General features: G+C 33.4%; 1 protein-coding gene across 1 annotated transcript in view; it reads right to left on the bottom strand.

The window, feature by feature from the left end:
- Positions 1 to 8,908: 8,908 nt before the first annotated feature.
- The window catches only part of pnkd (PNKD metallo-beta-lactamase domain containing), a 33,604-nt gene continuing 29,764 nt past the window's right edge, over positions 8,909 to 12,748 (bottom strand). Inside the window, exon 9 of the mRNA XM_062067495.1 lies at positions 8,909 to 9,966. Within this exon, the coding sequence (XP_061923479.1) occupies positions 9,793 to 9,966 (174 nt within the window). The 3' untranslated portion in view covers positions 8,909 to 9,792. The remainder of the gene's footprint in view (positions 9,967 to 12,748) is intronic.

The following is a 12,748-nucleotide window of genomic DNA, read 5'->3' as shown; positions in this document are numbered from 1 at the left end:
TACTGCTTGAAATTGCATACCTTTTAAACTAATAGTATAACAAGTATTACAGTATAAAATCATACTTTCCAAAACATGTTAAAATATTGAACTTTACAGCAAACTAGCCATCAAAATAATAAAAATGACAATACAATTGTACGGTGTTCTTTACAGCATATTAGTGTAAATTGAAAAAAACTACCAGTTTTTTTCCATAAAAATTCTGTTGACTGAGCTGCCATTTTTTTTACAGCAAAATCTACGGTTGTTGTTTTTAAATGGGGTATTACTGTAAATGGAAGAACGGTACATTTGTTTTTACGGTAGGAAAACTGGCAGCTAAGTTGCCGGAATAAAAAAAACAACTTGTGCTGTTTTTTTCCATTTACAAAATAATGTAATGTAATATAATGTAAAAACCAATGTACATTTAATAGTAAAATTCTGCCAGCTTTTTCCGTAAAAAAACGAAAAACAGTGGTACTGTTTTTATATTTACCGTAAAATGTTGTAAGAAATAAAAAGGCACTATATTTTACAGTAAAAAAAATTCTAAATGTAAAGTTTTTACTGTAAAATCGACAATCTACTTAAAAAAAAAGCTATATATATATATATATATATATATATATATATATATATATATATATATATATATATATATATATATATATATATATATAGAGGGCCGCTTGTAAAAGCGAATGATGTATGAATTTGCCTCTGGATTTCCTTATTTATATATATATAAAAAAAAAATTAAAAAGAAGAAAAATAATACATTAAAAAATAAATATATATATATATATATATATATATATATATATATATATATATATATATATATATATATATATATATATATATATTATTTGTTTTCTTCTTTTTAAAAATAAATTAAAAAATAAATAAATATATATATATTTATTTTTTTAATTAATTTTTTTTCTTCTTTTTGAATTTTTTTTATGTATGTATATAAAAAAATTTAAAAAGAAGAAAAAAAATAAATTAAAATTTTTTTAAAAAGAAAAAAAATAAATTTAAAAATAAATATATATATATTTATTTATTTTTAATTTTTTTTTCTTAAAACAAATTTTAAAAAATTTAAAAAGAAGAAAAAAAATAAATTAAAAAATAAATAAATATATATTTATATATATATATATTTATTTATTTTTTAATTTTTTTTTCCTTCTTTTTAAAAATGTTTTAATTTATTTTTTTTCTTCTTTTTAATTTTTTTTATATATATATATATATAAAAAATTAAAAAGAAGAAAAAAAATAAATTAAAAAATAAATAAATATATATATTTATTTTTTATTTTTCTTCTTTTTAATTTTTTTTAATATATATATAAATAAGGAAATCCAGAGGCAAATTCATACATCATTCGCTGTTACAAGCGGCCCTCTGATGGCAGCCATAACTGCCCTGTGGTCCTCAATGAAAACGAGTTTGACATCCTTAATCTACAGTATCCATGGTCGATACAAGCTGGAGTGTATGCATCCCACAATTGGATATTATGTGGTTGCAGTGCAGATTGATATAGTCCACAAAAAATGGGGTAAAAAACATGCAAAGCAAGAGGGAAACATTAAAGAACGCAAAGGCCATAAGACGATAAAGGAGGACAGAGCTGATGCAACCAGCTACCACTACAGTGCCGCCATTTGTACATACAGCTACAAAAAAAAACAAAAAAACTTTTGCAATAAATAATACATACTGTGCACATACGATTTCACCATTTCAAAACCCACAGAAAAAAATATATTTTTAGACCAATAATCTTCAACTATAACTTGACCATGCTCTTAATTTGAAGTTTGATATGATTAATCAAAAATACATTTGTTTTTAATATGATTTCAAACCCACAACTGATTAATCTTCACCTCGCTTCACCAATGTTTCAAACGGCATATCACATTAAAACCGCGTAAAAAATATACAACATAAAGTAGCAAGAAACACGTCAATAATGAATAAAGCAAAACATGTTCTAGACCAAAAATCCCTTCATATTCTCAACTGCTCACTAGTGTTACCATATCTGAGCTACTGTGTAGAAATATGGGGAAATAATTACAAAAGTACACTTCATTCATTAACGGTGTTACAAAAAAGATCAGTTAGAATAATACATAATGTTGGATATAGAGAACATACAAACCCTTTATTTATTGAATCAAAAATACTGAAATTCCACGACATAGTGAATTTGCAAACAGCTAAAATTATGCACAAAGCAAACTATAACCTGCTACCCAAGAATATACAACAATTCTTCTCAAAAAAATAGGAGACATATAATCTTAGAGAAAAACGTAATTTAAAACATTTGTTTGCACGTACAACACTTAAGACCTTCAGTATATCAGTATGTGGAATTAAATTATGGAATGGATTAAGCAAAGCAATCAAACAATGTACTAATATGATCCACTTCAAGAAACTCTTCAAACTTAAAGTGTTTACAAAGTACAAAGAAGAAGAACCATGACAAACATTCTCAATTTATTTCATCCATCCATTCATTCATTCTTAAAGTAATCTTACTTATCTCATCATATGAAATATGACTTACTTCACCAATTATTATTATTAAATTCTTACTATTATGTATTTATTTATTTTTATTGTGATTACTTATGGAGTTTATTGGGAAAAAATTGTGAACAGGAAGAGAACAAAAAGTTTTGCAACTGTTATATAAAGAAAAGGAGTAGGATTAAATAAGCTCTGCTTCTTCCTACTCCTTTTCGAACATGTTGAAAAGAGAAACTGGAAATTGTGATGTATCATGTTGTATGCTTGCATGTTCGAAATAAACTCAAACGTGTTGTGGTAATTCTTCTTTTAGTGTCATTTCTGGGAGAAGGGATTTTTATATTGCGGTTTTCTTCATCTGATAAAAGCTATTACTGCTCCTGTTTGTGGACTTTTGCTTTTGTTTTTATAAGACACGTTTAGATGTGAAAGCAGAAAAAAAAAACACCTATGTGTTCTGTTTTTATTTAAGTTGAGAGAGGTTGGAGGACTTAAAAAAAAAAGAAAAAAAAAAAGGGACCCAGCTGACAGGCTAAAATGCTAAAAACGAATAAATAAATAAAAAAGACGACAAACAGCTTGTACACAGTAGGAGAAGTTTACTGGAATATTTCCTCATTAAAACATGACCTAAAGTCAAACTGCTTCCCATGTGGTAGTATTCCGAACTGAAACACATGCAAATCAGATGCACAACATCATCAAACAAACACAAGTAACATTTTAGGCAACAGTCACCCGGGGAGACTTTGCTTTGCTTCAACTTCCACAGCAGAAACGTTGGAATCTAAAGACTTTTCATGTATCAAGGTTTCTTCTTTTCTATAAACTTTGCAAACCCCATCAACACAAATATGAAATGCGGTGAATGATTGTGTTGTACGGTATACCAGTACTAACAAAGTACTGCGGTATTAAAAAAAGGGTACTATACTGCCATTGAAAAATACCAGTACATTTTTATTTATTTTTTCAATGGAAATGACGCGTCGTAGTGGCATTGCTGGTAATATGAGTCAACACGCACACGGAGCACTTACAAGCGGAAAAAATGTGGAGACAAAAGACATAATTTGGCTTAAAAACTGGGAAGCGGTGCTTCGAAACATAACTGGCTCGCGGCTAACGTCGCTTGACAGTGTTTTAGCCACTCCTGAATCACTAACCGTTGCCTCTATTGCAGGCCTGGGCTATTATTTTGACTCGGGGGCCACATTTAGAGAAGAAAATGTGTCTGGGGGCCGGTATACACTACCGTTCAAAAGTTTGGGGTCACATTGAAATGTCCTTATTTTTGAAGGAAAAGCACTGTACTTTTCAATGAATCTATTCTTAACTTTAAAGAAATACACTCTATACATTGCTAATGTGGTAAATGACTATTCTAGCTGCAAATGTCTGGTTTTTGGTGCAATATCTACATAGGTGTATAGAGGCCCATTTCCAGCAACTATCACTCCAGTGTTCTAATGGTACAATGTGTTTGCTCATTGGCCCAGAAGGCTAATTGATGATTAGAAAACCCTTGTGCAATCACGTTCACACATCTGAAAACAGTTTAGCTCGTTACAGAAGCTACACAACTGACCTTCCTTTGAGCAGATTGAGTTTCTGGAGCATCACATTTGTGGGGTCAATTAAACGCTCAAAATGGCCAGAAAAAGAGAACTTTCATCTGAAACTCGACAGTCTATTCTTGTTCTTAGAAATGAAGGCTATTCCACAAAATTGTTTGGGTGACCCCAAACTTTTGAACGGTAGTGTATCTATTTTTAGGAACATTCATATCAAACCTCACAATATTGTCTGGTTGAATGCTAAAAACGTTATGACAGACCGCCTTAAAAACGTTATGGAATTTTAAATGTTTCTATGAACGATAAAACACAGAATATTGACAAAATATGAACGTCAAACCCCATTTCGATCGACATATTTTACAATCAAGTGAAACGCAACAAACAGTGAAATATGAACGCGGAGGGTACAAAATAAACCCACCTACAATCTGATATAGCTGATATTTGCTGAATTCCCCCCCGGTATCAATAAAGTACTTTCTATTCTATTCTATATATCACTAAGCTTTAGAACTTTGTTGTGAAAATCTCCTTCCGCGTCTGTGGAAACGCTTCCCGCCCACACTGCTTGGTGCCTCATCTGAGCTGCTGTGACTTAGATGACCACAGTAACTAATTAGATGACCATAGTAACTAATTAGATTACCATAGTGACTGGTATATCATCCATAAGCGCAGATTCCAACCATTGAAATACTTTGTATAGTTGAAGACTTACAGTAATTTGAAAACATGACTGCACATCATAATGGCAGCTACACTTTCCATCTTAAAGATCTAAAAAAATATTTGGGAATGTCCGGCGGGCCAGATTGAAAAGCTCAACGGGCCGCATGTGGCCCCCGGGCCTTAATTTGCCCAGGTCTGCTCTATTGTGAGAAAGTAAGTTTCTTACAAGTATCATCCCTGCAGGACGAGGAATAGCTAAACATTGCTTCACCATGAATAGGAGGAGGATACAATAGCTAACCGCTAACAGCAAGCGAGCGCTCCTAAATGTAAACAAATGGGAGAATCTATACAAATATCGACTGTGACGATACCAAGTACAAGGATTAAATCGATATTTTTTTATCAATATAAAATATTTTGTCATTTATTTCATTGGTAATAAACTCAGGAAATATATCCCTGGACCCAACAGAACTTTAAATATGACCAACGTATGATCCTGTAACTACTTGGTATTGGCTCCATACCCAAATGTGTAGTATCACCTAAAACGTATGTGAAGTACCCAAACAACAGAAGAATAAGGGACATGTACATTTGAACAGAAGTGTAGATAGAACATGTTAAAACAGAAAATAAGCAGATATTAACAGTAAGTAAATAAGTAGATGAATAATAGAGATGCCCGATAATATCGGTCTGCCGATATTATCGGCCGATAAATGCGTTAAAATGTCATATCGGAAATTATCGGTATCGGTTTTTTCATTATCAGTATCGTTTTTTTTGTTTTTTTTAATTAAATCCACATAAAAAACACAAGATACACTTACAATTAGTGCACCAACCCACCCCATTTACACTCATTCACACAAAAGGGTTGTTTCTTTCTGTTATTAATATTCTGGTTCCTACTAGGGATGTCCGATAATGGCTTTTTGCCGATATCCGATATTGTCCAACTCTTTAATTACCGATACCGATATCAACCGATATATGTAGTCGTGGAATTAACACATTATTATGCCTAATTTGGACAACCATGTATGGTGAAGATAAGGTACTTTTTAAAAATAATAATAAAATAAGATAACTAAATTAAAAACATTTTCTTGAATAAAAAAGAAAGTAAAACAATATAAAAACAGTTACATAGAAACTAGTAATTAATGAAAATGAGTAAAATTAACTGTTAAAGGTTAGTACTATTAGTGGACCAGCAGCACGCACAATCATGTGTGCTTACGGACTGTATCCCTTGCAGACTGTATTGATATATATTGATATACAATGTAGGAACCAGAATATTGATAACAGAAATAAATGGGGGGAGGGAGTTTTTTTGGGTTGGTGCACTAATTGTAAGTGTATCTTGTGTTTTTTATGTTGATTTAATAAAAAAAATAAAAATACAAATAAAAACCGATACAGATAATAAAAAAAAACGATACCGATAATTTCCGATATTACATTTTAACGCATTTATCATCCCTAGTTCCTACATTATATATCAATATATATCAATACAGTCTGCAAGGGATACAGTCCGTAAGCACACATGATTGTGCGTGCTGCTGGTCCACTAATAGTACTAACCTTTAACAGTTCATTTTACAAATTTTCATTAATTACTAGTTTCTATGTAACTGTTTTTATATTGTTTTACTTTATTTTTTATTCAAGAAAATGTTTTTAATTTATTTATCTTATTTTATTTGATTCATTTTTTTTAAAAAGTACCTTATCTTCACCATGCCTGGTTGTCCAAATTAGGCATAATAATGTGTTAATTCCACGACTGTATATATCGGTTGATATCGGTATCGGTTGATATCGGTATCGGTAATTAAAGAGTTGGACAATATCGGCATATCGGATATCGGCAAAAAGCCATTATCGGACATCCCTAATGAATAATCCATTTTCTACCACTTGTCCCTCATAATTTTGACAATAGAATGAGAAATGACACAATATGTTATTGCATATGTCAGCAGACACTTTTGCTTGCATGCAGAACGGCCCCAGTCTATGGACATTACATCAACACACCCAAGACAATGGGCACATACACACACACACACACCCTCCCCCACCCCACGCCTTCACCCCCGCTTGTTTCCCCTCGGGGTGATGGACGGCTGGCAGCGCTTCATAGCAGCAGTCGACCTCCAGGGTCCCAACTCCCCGCCCCTCTGTTGCGAGTTGTCGTGATTAAATGTAACGTGCTTATGTGTGCATGGCATGGAGGTTTTTTCCCACTCCAGACTAGGCCCCCTTAGGAGCCCAGTCTAGATTGTATTTTTTTACTCATCTTCTTCCCCAGCGTTTTACCTTTTTCTTATCTTTTACGGGGCGCCTTTGGCGACCCATCAGCGTTCCTGTTCTGTAACCCTGTACACTGTTTGTCTAATCTTGAACGGGTTTGTGCTGAAAACATAGTTTTGTTGTACTTGTGCAATGACAATAAAGAACCTATCCTATCCAGACTAAATTAGCTTTTGTTTGCTTACTACTAAAAGACAAGTTGTCTCGTATGTTCACTATCTTATCTAACATAATTGTTTTTGATCGCAATAAGAAGCAAATGTTTCATCTATCGTAAGATTTTCTGTTAAAATTTTGACAATTACATTTTTTTGCTGTCCCCCTTTATTATTGAAAAGTATTGAAACACATTTTCGGTACCAAAATATCGGTATCGGGACAACTTTAGTTCCTAGTAAACACTGGCACCCCGACACAATTGTCTCACATTACATACAACTAACAGATACATACTACATCGAGATACATTTACACAAAATGTTTTAAGCGTTTTATAAAAGTACCCTTTCGAGAGAATAGGTTGAGTGCCACCGTCAGTCGCATGCTTGTCATTCAAGAGAGAAAGCCAACAAATTCCTTCTTAATTAGTGCAAATAATTCCCAGCTCATTTTAAAACAAACTTAATAGCTTGCAATCAAGTATCTACAGGCTGAAAAAAATTACCATACTAATAGTACTCTCGTCTTTTTACGCCCCATTCAATACTTGAATGGGGCGAATTTATGATTGCTTCATAAGTAAACTATCGAATTTGCTGGCTATAAAACAGGAAGCCATAGTTCTGATTAAATTAATGCAGCCGCATAAATCTAACATGGAAAAAAAGTGGCTTTACTATCGTGTAAATGTTGAGTACAATGAACATAAACATACAACATGTAGTTGATTCAATCTAAGATGTGAATATTCAGTAGGTTGTACTAAAGTCGATGTGAAAAGAGTGACATGTCAGCAGAACTGTACCGTATGCAGTGCAACAGAGGCATTTAAACCGAGTTCGCAGTTTTATTACGAACAATGGCAGAGACGTAAATACTCCGTATTTACATTTTCCATGGGACACAAGGACATGTGGCTGTACCTGCTATGTGCAAATCAGCAATAATGAATGTGCAATTAAGGAGCAGAAACAAAATGCTGTGTTTGGAGTTAAAGTGATCAGAATGTAAACGTGACAATGAATTGCTGTTATTATAAAATGACAGCATTGAGACTTACAGGGGGTGCCCCAAAAAAATCAGTTGACATCCGAATTACGATTCTTATACATCCCGATTCTAAATCAATTCATTATTTTCAAAAATCAACGACAAAAACTAGATATAATTTTCTTGTGGTAAAACAAAATACACACACACACACAAATATATATACTGTATGTGTATACACATATATATATATATACTGTATGTGTATACATATATATACTGTGTATATATACTGTGCGTGTATATATATATATATATATATATATATATATATATATATATATATATATACATACACACACATACATTGTGTATATATATACTGTATATATATATATTATATATATATATACATATACGCACACATACACAAATACATATATATGCAGATACAGACATATATATACACGTGTACATATACACATACATTAATGTGTATATATATATACATATATACACATACATATACTTACATGTATACATACATATACATACATACTTACAAATATATATATATATATATATGCACGTGTACATATACACACATATACAGTACACATACATTAATGCGTATATATACATATTCTTACATGTATACATACATACACATACATACATACACATATACATACTGTACATACATTCACACATATACAAGTATTAACAAAAAAAAAAAAAAAAACATTTTTAATGACGTTATAAGGCCATCTCTAACAACCAGAATGAGCTTTTCTAACCGGTTTTGAAAAATTTTCATTATATTCAATAATGAATTGCGAGAATCGGTTTGAATCGATAATCGATTCTGAATCGAATCGTTAGGTGCCCAAAGATTCACACCCCTAATAGTCACTGATGGGAAAAAACATGTCATGTAAATGTAAACAACAGATGTACAGTGGATTCCCGCTTATTTGCAATTCCGCATAAGAAAATTCTGCTCATTTGTGCTTTTTCTTTTCGAAAATGTGTATTTTTTTTTTCCATATGTGATGATGAACCACAAAAAATGTACAGCTTTATAATAACACAGCATACATGTACCTAACAATGTGACGTAAAGTCCATTTTCTTACAATTCGGCCGCAAAAACTGAACATATGATTGTAAATCCTTACTGGAACTAGACGCAGCTTGGAGACACGCCTCTTCACACAGCTGGGACAACCAGGTGAATGCCAGGCAACAGGAGACGGATGCATGGTTGCCATGGTAGCCTCACTCAGATTGCATCTTACCTTTCAATATTTATTAGTAGCGAGTACCTAATGAACCACACATTTTACAAAAAGGGCAAAATTAGTGATGAGTGCAGCAATTATTTGTGTTTTTTCCGTTTTTACGGTGTGGGTACCAGAACATAAACCCCTAAGAAACTCTTCAAACAATCTACTGTTACAGTAGCAACCAAGATAGCTGAGCTCACATGGCGGTTCCATGGTCTGGCATCAGCTCTTCTTATCGTCTGTTGAACCGATCTTTGTTTTTGCGTAGCTCCTCCAGCACCCGAGCCCGGAACTGATTCCAGTCCTCCTCCTCCAGTTGCCGGAGGCCTAGCGCCAGATGGAGCTCTGCAATGTGGCTGCGCAGGAAAGGATTGTACGCCTTCTCTTCTCCGATAGTGGAGGGACTCTGCAAATGGAATGGATCATTTTACTGAGCAGATTCAGGACAACACAAACAAATGGAAAGTAAAAAGGGGTCATTTTGTGCCTGTTGGTACCTCTTAATGTTCAAACCATGGAGGCGTTGAGGAGATACACTACCGTTCAAAAGTTTGGGGTCACATTGAAATGTCCTTATTTTTGAAGGAAAAGCACTGCACTTTTCAATGAAGATAACTTTAAACTAGTCTTAACTTTAAAGAAATACACTCTATACATTGCTAATGTGGTAAATGACTATTCTAGCTGCAAATGTCTGGTTTTTGGTGCAATATCTACATAGGTGTATAGAGGCCCATTTCCAGCAACTATCACTCCAGTGTTCTAATGGTACAATGTGTTTGCTCATTGGCTCAGAAGGCTAATTGATGATTAGAAAACCCTTGTGCAATCATGTTCACACATCTGAAAACAGTTTAGCCCGTTAAAGAAGCTACAAAACTGACCTTCCTTTGAGCAGATTGAGTTTCTGGAGCATCACATTTGTGGGGTCAATTAAACGCTCAAAATGGCCAGAAAAAGAGAACTTTCATCTGAAACTCGACAGTCTATTCTTGTTCTTAGAAATGAAGGCTATTCCACAAAATTGTTTGGGTGACCCCAAACTTTTGAACGGTAGTGTATAAACCAATTTTGACATTTTGACATATGCCAACTTGTTACATTAGGATCTCTCCGTAATTAGTAGAAGTTTTCTGGCTGAGGCGTGCACAAGTTTTTACTGTTCATAGCGTGTTCATAGTCCAAACAAAACTATGTCCACACTGAGATGCACAATCTAAAATGCGGTTATTGGTCGGATTAACCAATAACAGCAGAAGGAGAACCGCCTTGGTCCGAGGGCGATATATGGAAGGATTTACCCAAAACTAAGCCCGGACATTTAACCAAATTTTGATCTCGATTTCAGATTCTCACGATCATAAAACTATCATAATTACAGATGTCCGATAATGGCTTTTTTGCCGATATACGATATTCCGATATTGTCCAACTCTCAATTACCGATTCCGATATCAACCGATAGACCTCCAAGGTTTCTCATTGTCCCATTGGGTTGAGTTTTTCATTGCCCTGATGTGTGATCTGAGCCGAGGATGTCGTTGTGGCTTGTGCAGCCCTTTGAGACACTCGTGATTTAGGGCTATATAAGTAAACATTGATTGATTGATTGAACGTGGATCCAACGTTGTCTCAATTTACAAATACAACTATTTTGCAACGTTGTTTCACAGTCAGTTTTAAAAGACATGTATGAATGATCAACGTTGTATCAATGCCTTGTGCCTGTATGGGATGTGTCTGGGAACACTCATTCATCTCCGAAACACATCCTGAACTAAACAATGTCGAGACGGCCACTTGAAACAGCGACTAAACTAGGAAGCTTTAGCTATCTAAAACAATGCATACACCCACAACACATCTCATTTGCTTGTGTTGTTGTGAACGACATCATCGATGTAAGATCAATGTACAAACAGGACCGCGGTTGAAACTTGAGCTCGAGTCGGCTCCCTACTCGTCAAGCTTAGAACAACAGCACACTTTTCCCCTTTGCAATAACAGAAATAAAGATTTCAATAAAATGATCTTACACAATGTACTTAAATCACTTATTGATACACTCACAAAATGATTATGCTTTGACCTAAAATACTGGTGAAAACGGTCCAAAGAAGTATTTTTGCATTTTAGTCAATTGTATTTATGACACAAAAAGTACACACGCTATATAAAGGTACAAAAACGGGATTTAATTTTTTTATACAGAAAATCTGAATTCTATTGTTTCATTTTATTGCGATAGTTATTGACAGCCTCCAAACCGGCTTACTTTACAAACTAAAATATTGCTATTTGGTAACAGTAGAAGAGAAAGTCAAACACAAATACAAATAGACGGAATAGAAATTGAAAGAGTAAATAAAACCAAATTTCTTGGTATAATTCAGTGTTTCCCATAAACTGCCAAGATACCTGTGGCGGTGGGGGCGTGGCTATGGGCGTGGTCACCATGACATCATCGAGTAATTTGCATAATTTACTACAATGATATGATTTTCTCTAAAAAGGCTCAAAAAATGTATACTTACTAATTAATAATAGCAGTTTTGTTTTAAACGTCCATCCATCCATCCATTTTACAATATAATTACAACACTTTATGTACATATTTATATACAGATTTGAACAATAAGTTATTCACTGAAATATATTTATTAATTGTGGTTCTTACAAAAAATATATCTTATAAAATATAAAAGCTAAAATGTCTCTTAAAGCTCTGCCCCTTTAATTAGTGCATACTAAATAATTTAACTTTAGCCTACTACTACAACCATATTATTTACCAGCAACATAAAGTGAAACAGAGGCAGAGGTGTCCTGCCACAGTCAGTAACAGAAAACAGTAGTGGTCAAATACAAATAAGGCAACAAGAGAAGTATCCTACACTTCTCTTTTGTACATTAAATCTGAACAGCCTATATGGGCATCTACATCAACTATATGATTTGCCTGAGAAGCTGGACAGGCCAAAAAAAAATAAAAAATAAATAAATAGATCATTTTTATTTATTTATTTTTATTTGTGGCGGACGTAATTCTTTCGTGGCGGGCCGCCACAAATAAATGAATGTGTGGGAAACACTGTAATTACTGATGATAGATTGGACTGGAAATCTCATGTAAAAAATATACAACATAAAGTAGCAAGAAACACGTCAATAATGAATAAAGCAAAACA

This window comes from Entelurus aequoreus, linkage group LG13 (genome assembly GCF_033978785.1).
Source record: "Entelurus aequoreus isolate RoL-2023_Sb linkage group LG13, RoL_Eaeq_v1.1, whole genome shotgun sequence".
Classification (NCBI taxonomy): domain Eukaryota; kingdom Metazoa; phylum Chordata; class Actinopteri; order Syngnathiformes; family Syngnathidae; genus Entelurus; species Entelurus aequoreus.
Note: the sequence above shows the minus strand (reverse complement) of the source record. Positions and strands in the feature narration are given on the sequence as shown.